General features: G+C 41.8%; 1 protein-coding gene across 1 annotated transcript in view; it reads left to right on the top strand.

Moving 5' to 3' along the window:
* Nucleotides 1-8,783, top strand: part of LOC146074395 (plexin-C1-like) — a 76,713-nt gene extending 67,930 nt beyond the window's left edge. Inside the window, exons 8-12 of the mRNA XM_083182403.1 lie at nt 926-1,019; nt 2,442-2,492; nt 3,758-3,888; nt 5,579-5,752; nt 8,653-8,783. Of these exons, the coding sequence (XP_083038529.1) occupies nt 926-1,019; nt 2,442-2,492; nt 3,758-3,888; nt 5,579-5,752; nt 8,653-8,767 (565 nt within the window). The 3' untranslated portion in view covers nt 8,768-8,783. The remainder of the gene's footprint in view (nt 1-925; nt 1,020-2,441; nt 2,493-3,757; nt 3,889-5,578; nt 5,753-8,652) is intronic.
* Nucleotides 8,784-9,720: the final 937 nt, after the last annotated feature.

Genomic DNA, 9,720 nt, shown 5'->3' on the forward strand with positions numbered 1-9,720 from the left:
TATGTTGCACGTTTGATTATTGTTGTTATTTTGTACACTGATTGTTTTCACTTGTTTCTTTATTCACAGTCTGCAGCCCCATAGTGATATCACGGGGTCACATGATGTGGAGGCGGAACACTCCATCCGTCTACCCGGAAGTCCTGTGGAGTAGCTGCAGACCTGTGTCCATGCACATGTTAATTGCACACTGCTATAAGTCTCTCCCGAGGTAAGATACTCTTGTTTGTGATTTTGCACTGTACCACTTGCACTGAGACCTGATGAAAAGACCAATATGGGTCTTGAAACGTCGTCCTAATCTGGTGTAATGAATTTTTTACTTGTACCAATATAACACCTATTTAAAGTCCGACGAGTGCCGCCTCTTCTTTCTGACAGAACACCCGGCTGGGTACTGGAAGAAAAACCTACGTTTGTGTATATATATATATATATATATATATATATATAGGGTCGTTTTAGGCGGCAATCCTACGTCTTTCACAAGAATTATGACCACGCAATTTTCATCAAGATCTTTCGCGTTTAATGCTCGTCATCAGTCCTGATGACGAGCATTAAACTCGAAAGATCTTGATGAAAATTGCGTGGTCATAATTCTTGAGAAAGACGTCGGAGTGCCGCCTAAAATGACCCTATATGTGCCACCCCTCATTTGGGGTACGGCTGAGGAAGGCACCTGGTGCAGCATACAGCAACTTCAAGCAAAGGGAGTGCCGGCTTTTTTCCCAGTATATATATATATATATATATATATATATATATATATATATATATATATATATATATATATATATATATATATATATATATGATAACATGTCCTGAAACTTATATTTTCTAAGCACAAGTAGCGTTCTACACAAACATGTAATACAACATCTGCTGGGCTTTATAATTCAGACATGTTTCACTTTCACAGTTGCTTGGAGTGTATATCCAGCGGATGTTTTTGGTGCACCAAAGATTCTTCATGTAATTCTCCACTGACTGAATGTGAAAATTATGCAGATGAGGTAAATGTAATGTATTATTAAGTTGTGCAGCACAGCATGACCTCCACTGCTGCTCCCTTTTGTCAGTCCCAGGATTGGTTGCTGTATTTGTGAAATCTCTTGTAGAACTCTACAGTAAACATATGAAGAGGCAAATGTACTAAAGCCCCATACACACTAGGCAATATTGTGAACAATATCGGGGCTTCTGAGCAAGTATGATTCATAATGGAGTCTAGTGTGTACACACTAGACTCCATTAGTCTAGTGTGTTAGCAACAGTTAACATTTTCTATGTCTCCTCACAGAATCACAAATGAAGTATTTAGCTCCACCTGTGGATCTTTTAAATGTGTCAATAATGAGTGCACCTGTGAGGTGAGCTGGAAAACGTGAACTGTTGGTAGCTCTCGAGGACTGGAGTTGGCTACCCCTGCACTAGACTCACGCGCCTCGTTAATGATGATTGATGTCTTCCAAACATGTAGATCAGTTTGGCAGTATAGCTAAGCGACCTTCATGTTTTGTGGGCCCCGGTGATGTCACTTAATGATATCGGTGTCCGAGATCATTCAGTGTGTACGGACAATATCGTTAACTATATCAGCCGCAGCCTCTGTCGTATAGTGTATATGGGGCTTTAGTCTTAAAGGGAGATAAAGTGGATAGATATAAAGTACTAGCCAGTCAGCTTCTAACTGTCATTTTTCAAACACAGCCTCTAACATGGCAGTTGGTATTTGATTGGCTGGAACTGTATCCTTCTCCACAGCTTAGTACATATGCCCTTACAAATCAAAAGTACTATGGCAATAAATCTCTATTATAGGTTTTGGCTTTACTCACTCACGAGCCAATACAGTAACACACAACCTACCAATTTTTAGCACTGTCTATGCTCCATACACATCACTGAATGGACGTTACTGGGATGGTGATGGGTTTTCGCCATACAGAACTCTGGATTTTGCTTGTGCGGAGAGATCTGCCTCTTTTCAAATAGATCTCTTCCACCAAGGAAAGGGCTGGTGCAGACAATGGCTAGAAAACCAAGACTATCTAGATGATAATGTAGGTTGACCATATGGTTGACATGCATTAGGTCAAAATGGTCAAAAGGACGACTGGTACCAAAGGTTGACAATGGTCGATATGTACAATGTTCGTAACAAGTTTTCCTGATGTATGGCAAATGAAGCGACACAAAGTGAGTTACATATTGAGTTGGGTACATGTAGAGGGAGCGTGATAGCCAATTATATATGAGAACTGTATGAATAACATGCAAGTTTTTGTTATTCATTTTATATTTTATTGTTAAATTACAGTGCTTGTTTTTGTATAGAAATGAAAATGTGTTCTTGCCTATACACGAATGCCTTTCAATGCCAAATTGTTCAATGTTCACCACTGATTACTGAATTGTTATTTGTAATAATGCAGGCTATGTGCAGAAGCATTGAAGACGGAACATCCCTGAGCACACCATCTAATGTAAGATCGCTTTTATATACTGTACCTTTTTTAGTAGAACATATACTGTAAAGTTATATGCTGATTTTATGGGAGAGAGTGAAATGGCTACAAGGGCACCCTTTTTATAAGGATCCTTTTAGTGTTAGTAGTGTTACGGTAATGGTGTGTACACACAGTACTTTTTGCCATCCGATGTTGACGATATAGTCAACATCGGATCGGAATCGGATGCAGATTGCAAGGGTTTTAACCCTTCAGATCCCAATCCGATTCCAATGCATGTTCACGTATCGCAAGGCACACTATATAAAATCAACTCCATGCGTAGTTGGATAGTAGGGGTATGAAAAAATGGGGTGCATTTAACATGGGAGCCCAGATAATACATAAGTACCGTTTTCAGTATATCAGTAAAAGTTTAATTTCCATGGTCCGATCAGGACAGGGTAACACAGATGTTTTCCTAATGGTCCCATGTCCTTAACATGCTAGGGATGATGTTAATCTAATAATGAAATTGATTTAATTGATCATTCTTGGGCTTGTTCATACCATTTTGGAATTCTTACTAACTACTGTATATTGTTTCATCTTATCGGTGTACTAAAAACTCATATCTATATAAACAAAGGTGTTTATATTTGCTGCCTATTCAGGTTCATTCGCTCTCCTGTGCGTTCGTGCAGGGGAACAATGGTGAGTGACTGCACATGCGCATATACATTTATGCACATGTGCAGTCGCTTGGTGCGAGTGCCGTCCTGTTCGCACCTAGCAGTGTGGTCGGGGGTGGCAGTGATGGGCTGCGCCCATTTGAATGCCCAGCATTTCATGGGCATTCCAATGAAAATGCTGGGCGTTCCCATGTTAATGAGTCTGTGACACACATGCGGGGGGGGGGGGACACAAGCAGCTGCCTGCCCGCCCGCTTCCCTACAGGGCACCCACAGATCTGACACCACAGAGGTTGGCTGGCAACCATTAAATGATTTTGTCCCTGCACGCAAGGCTGCGAATGGATGTATATGCAAAAAATTGCCATTTGCATGCATGTGGAGGAATTCGCCGTTTAAGGGGTGCGCGGGTGGCCGTGCGGGCAATGGGAGGTGGCATGTCAATGACTCGCAAAGCTGCAAAATTTGCAACCAGAATAAGGCCCATAATGTAGTACAACAAACTGAACTGAAGTTTAAAATGTCATAAAATAAAGTTACATTGTAAAAGTAGAGAAGTACAATTTCTTGCTGAAAAAAGAGTCACATATTATGTTTTGCCCTCACCAGGCCTCCATTACTTCTGTCGTGCCTAGCAGGGTAACCTCAGCAGGAAAGAAGAGCGTCCTAATTATTGGGGACAATTTGATGAACTTGTCAAGAATGTTTTTATTTGGTACCAGCAGCTGCAAACCACAGCAGTAAGTGACCATATGTTATATTACATCAAGAATTGTTGATCCATTAGGTTTCAGATAAGTCATAAATGAAATCTACTATGGAGTTTATTTACTAAGATGGGAGTTCTATTGAAGATAGGATGCTGCCATGGGCAACCAATCATATTCTATCTATAATCTCCCAGAAGATGCTGAATAAGTAAGAAGTAGATTCTGATTGGTTGGTATAGGCAACAACCTATTTTTTATATAACTCCCATCTTAGTAAATAAGCCCCTATAAGTCTAGTAAGTCTCAGACTTGGCATTATATTTATAGGTAAAGTATGAATATAGCTACCAGCCGACGCATAAATACCACTGAAAAATGAATCTACATATACACAGTGCACAGTACTTTAACCACTGGAAAAAGTACTACTTATGCATGGGGTTTTTTGCTAATTTTTAACATTTCAAATGAATTTCAAATGTCAGCTTTTGTATTGTATGTTACTTAAACTATATACTTCCATGTGATTTCATTATGTGATGCTGATCCTTATTGTAAATGTAGCCCCATGCATTATAATTTATTTGATTACTGCAAAGGTTGTTGGTCATGGGCAAGGGATTTGATGGTATCGTGTGGTTCTGAGGAACAGGAGACTGACCAGTAGATGAAGGGTTGAAATGGGCTGGTTTAATGAAGGGGAAAATAAGTTCAAATACTTCTGTGAGATAAAGTCAATGAGAAAGAAATAAGCAAGTCCCTGCAAGTACAACTTGAGGCTTTCAGAGGTAGTTGACGGAAATGTGCCGGGGGCTGTGGACGATGACTTAAAGAGGGTAATGAGGACTGCAATTGTATCTGGAAAGAAGAATGAGGCTTATAATGACAATTCGATCCAATGAAAGAGCTGAAAGACTTTGGTATACTGGAGTGGGTAAACATGGAACTGGACTTAAGACCGGAACTGGGGGTTACATCGAGAGTCCAGTGAGGGCCAGAGGGTGGAGGCGGACAAACGAGACTGGCCGACTGGTAGAGACTGCGATGAGGTCAGAGGCCAGCTGAAGTAAACTGATAGACAGGGCAGAGGGAACATGAGGCACTATGGATAGTCAGGAATCTCCCAAAGGAAGCGCACAGCTCATGAGACTTTTTGTACTTACCCAGAGTATCCTAGGCAGATCCCCTATATAGCCAGCTGCCATTGGCTACCTTGTCAGAGAGAGTAGGAGAGACCCTAACCTGGCCAATACACCTCTTTGCCCATAATCAAGATGGCGGTGCCGGCCTCCTGATGCCGCCAGCCCACACAGGCACACTGCTGTGCCTCCATCTCCCACACCGCCACTCTCACATGCCGCCCAGTGCCAGTCATCGCCCGCCAGCCCTGGGAACCTGCCAGACACATGCCAGCCACCAGCGGACATTGACAGGTGAGTGCTGTGCCCACCGTGTGCTGCCACGACATCATGTGACATGGTGAGGAGCCCCCACAGAAAACTATAGTACAGTAGGTCTGAGGTTTTTTTTTTTAAGTTCTGCTAATTGCTAAGTGTGTTACCTATAATGTTGTCACTTGTGTATTGGATAAAGATTTGGAACAGGAACAATTAACTTTCCCACTGTATAATATGCTTTGTTTTATTAAGAAGTGAAACATTTTAAATGTATGGCCTCTTTCTAGTTTGCAGTTATATTTACGATCCCCATTTTCTTTCAGACTCAAAGTTATCCCTCAAATAAATAACACACATGCCTATGTAGCCCTACCACAAAGCCGCAAAGAAATTAAAAGATTATGTGCAGGTTTTAACCAGAATTGCTACAATGGGAATATTTTATATGAGTCATTGCCAACATGTTCTGTAAATTTTCCAAATTCTGTGTGGCTCAGGTAAGTGATTCCAATTACATTTGGATGTTTTATTATATAGTTGACTATTGCTGTATTCCTGCAGAATCTATTTTCCTACTAAAGGGGGAAACTACTTGAATTGATGAAAAATTTTCTTCCATGAGCTAGTGATTCCAATTACATTTGGATGTTTTATTATATAGTTGACTATTGCTGTATTCCTGCAGAATCTATTTTCCTACTAAAGGGGGAAACTACTTGAATTGATGAAAAATTTTCTTCCATGAGCTTGTGTATCCAAATACAATAACCTATCATGAAAATGATTTCTTACATTTTCTGGAAATAAAATTAGATGTAAGAAGCCATGAGGTCACATGTTGGCACACACACAAAGGTAAACAAATGTTAAAAAAATAGAGGTCCTTGTGGCCAGCAAGGTTCAACTATCTGGTCTGAGAAATTGAGAGAATTCCAAAGCCGCCAGCAATGTGTGGAGTTAAATCTGATGCACATTGCTGGCATCTTGGTTTGTTAAGATCCAAACGCAGAATATTACAACGGTCGATTTGGAGACCATAACTGGCAGAATTTGTCTACTTTTTCCAAATTGTAACGGATCAAACTCTGCCAATTTTTTTAACATGGTTTTGCCTTGTAAGTGATTTCCCCCTTTAAACACCCAAGTTTGGCTGACATCCCTCACAGCTGACAAACTCGCACTTCATTACACCCTGCCCTAAATCTGTAACTGGAAGTCCAAGTCTACATATATATTTTCTGACTAGAAAGCGGTAAGTTCAGCACTACCTCTGGCAACCGGTTACAGTATAAGGTCAATTACTAGGTCAACAGTCACTTGGTCGACCAGTAATGGTCAAAAGTGACTAGGTCAACACCTGAAAATGGTCGAAATACCATAGGTCAACATTGACAGAAGGTCGACACAAGCTTAAGGTTGAAAGGTCAACACAAGTCTTTCACTTTTTTATGACAACATGTGCAACATATAAGAGTACCGTGTCCCCTCACATGGTTCGCTACGCTTCGGGAAAGGTGCCTCCTTGCGCTCAGCACATTATTATATTCTCACTCTATACCTACTTGGATTGTAAAGTATGAACCAAGTCGGTCTAAACAAAAAAGGGAAAAACTTGTGTTGACTTTTTGAATGTCCACCATGCCCATGTCGACCTTAAACATTGTAAAGGTCCAAGTGAATTTGTCCAAACAGGTGTGAAAATTGGCAAGCACACATTTTATTTCATCATAATGACCTGTAATCATAGGCGTGCGCAGCCCATTTTCTTAGGGGGTGCACCATTGGAGGGGCATGTCCATCACCACCTACTGGGCGCATCCATCACCGCTTACTGGGCATGTCCATCACCGCCTACTGGGCGTGTCAATCAACGTCTTTTGGGCGTTGATTGTGAATCACAAGGAGATAGTGGGTGAAAGGGATATAGTGAGCGACAATATAGTGCGTGACAGATAGCGAGAGACAGGAAAATAGTGGGTGACATGGAGATAGAGGGTGACACAGAGATAGTGGGTGACATATAATGGGTGACACAAAGGTAGTGGGTGATACACTATGTAGTGGGTGACACAGAGCTAGATAGTGGGTGAAATATAGTGGATGACACAGAGATAGTGGGTGACATACTGTATAGTGGGTGACACAGAGATAGTGGGTGACACAGATAGTGGGTGAAATAGACATACTGTATTGGGTGATGGTGAGATATTGGGTGACTGGGGGGCATTGGATGAAAGCTGTGAGATGGCAACAGGCTGTGACATTGATAGGTTTACTTACATCTTAGGCAGGATGAGATGGGCTGGCTCTTTTTGTAGGCAGGGAAAGAGTTCAGCTGTTACTGCATCCACCTGGCCACAATCATCATCCCCGGCAGCACAGCTTCCACTGCAGAATCACCCAACAAATCCCGACTCCCCAGCAGCCATACAGGAAGCAGAGGAGAGGAGCTGGGGAAAGATGAGAGGGTAGCTCCGCCTCCTCCTCCTGACTGCCCGGAACGTGGCGCCAGCAGAGTGTGCTCAGCTGTGCTGTCACGGCCATAGTGTATAATGCCAGCAGTGCGGAGGTGTATAATGAGTCTGTTTGACGCATTCACGATAAAGCTGCACTCTGTAGGCAGGCAGCTCTATGCCCGGCGGGGACACCGACTGTGATAGAAGGAAGGGGGCGGGGGGAAGGGGGAGAAGGGGGTCAGGGCGGCTGCTGCACAACCACAACAGGCTCTATGCTCTTCTGTGGGGACTAAAATATGCGGCCGCGATGCGTTGGTCATCTTAGCAGCCAGCCGCATCATCACTGCTGCTGCCGGTCAAGGAGGTGCTGCAATTGTGCGGGGGTGCCGGTTATTAGGAGGTGCCTGTGCACCCCCGGCACCCCCCGTGCGCACTCCTATGCCTGTAATGTTTACCTTATATAGGACATATCTATTTTTACACAACATTTTTTATTTTCATTTATATAACAAATGTGAGCGACGCTGCCATTTTTAGCGGATATTTTGCGCATCTCTCGCAGAGATGTTGGAACTCAAAGGGGTGAGCTTGTGTTGACCTTCTCTCAATGACGACCTATTGTAAGCCGACCATATTTAGGTGTCGACCTAGTCACCGTCGACCATTACTGGTCGACCTAGACATTGTCAACCCAGGGAACGGATACCCTGGCAACCAATATCATCATTATCATTCCACTGCCCGGGGACATTTGTATTAGTAAATTGTGCTGATAACTGGTTTTCTATAGTTGGTATAATTGATGGAATAGCATTACCACTGCATATTAATTATCATCCGCCGGCCTGTAAATGATGTTTATTGTAAAACTGAAGTGAAGTATTGAGCGCTTACGATTGACATTGCCTTATTTTACTGTTGTATTTTTTTCTTATATTTAGTGGTGGTCGAAATATCTCAATATCTGGTACAAACCTGGATTTTATAGATAATTTAATAATTTTAGTAAACACATTACACAATGTAAGTATGACATTTATTTTTATAAGTACCTAGCTGTAGCCCATGGCTTCACCCACTATTACATTGATTGCTTCTGCCAACATGTTTTATATTTGAGGTGTTATAGTTCTATTTCTTTGCATAGAGGCCTGTCACAGGAATGGCCCACATGACCCACAGCAGTATACTGATTGATGACAGCAGTGCCTACACCCACCACTCACACCAGTGTCAATGCTATGCACTGTAGCCTGTCCAATTTAAGTGAGCCCCCCCACCCCCTTTACCAGTCGTGTGCATTGAGATGAAACAAAGTGCAACTAATTTCTAGGAGTTTTCACTTCAAAATAATGCAGTTTTTCATGAAAATTGTTTTATGAGGTTTTTGTCAACATGGAACAAGATGTTTGTCACCTTTGTCACACTATCCGTGTGGAGGGGTGTATATCGTTACAGGTTACCTTGACCGATTTTACAAAGCATGTATCAAAAAATGGTGATATAAAAAAAAAAACATTTTTTCTTGTATTTGTTGGCTATACACAGAGCGCTAATTACTATTCACCACCTTGTTCTGTCGAACATGGAACAAGATGGCAAACACAACATTCTTATAATATTAGTATAGTAATGTTAGTATAGATAATAACTTTATCCAAGAGGAATGGTAAATAAGATTGTCAGTCGTAGTGTCTAGATTTACCTTATCAACATGAGAATGTCTACATGGTACGAATGTCGACACTGAATATGGACAGGATTTCAAAATCAACAGTTGTCATGTTGACATTCATCTCCACACTGACATAATGGTTACATGTTCAGAATTATGCGTGTGACTGGTACAAATGTCTCCATTAAACTACATTCCTGGTTCCTGTGATCCTTTCAACTGACTTACTACACCGCTCCAATGTCTGCTCACCATTCTACAGACTCCAGTGTCTACTCCAGTGCATACCTGCTCCATACCTTGGAAACCAAACAGAGGGCTGCGACCTATGTTT

This window comes from Crinia signifera, chromosome 4, assembly GCF_055691185.1.
Source record: "Crinia signifera chromosome 4, ASM5569118v1, whole genome shotgun sequence".
In the NCBI taxonomy this organism is placed as follows: Eukaryota; Metazoa; Chordata; class Amphibia; order Anura; family Myobatrachidae; genus Crinia; species Crinia signifera.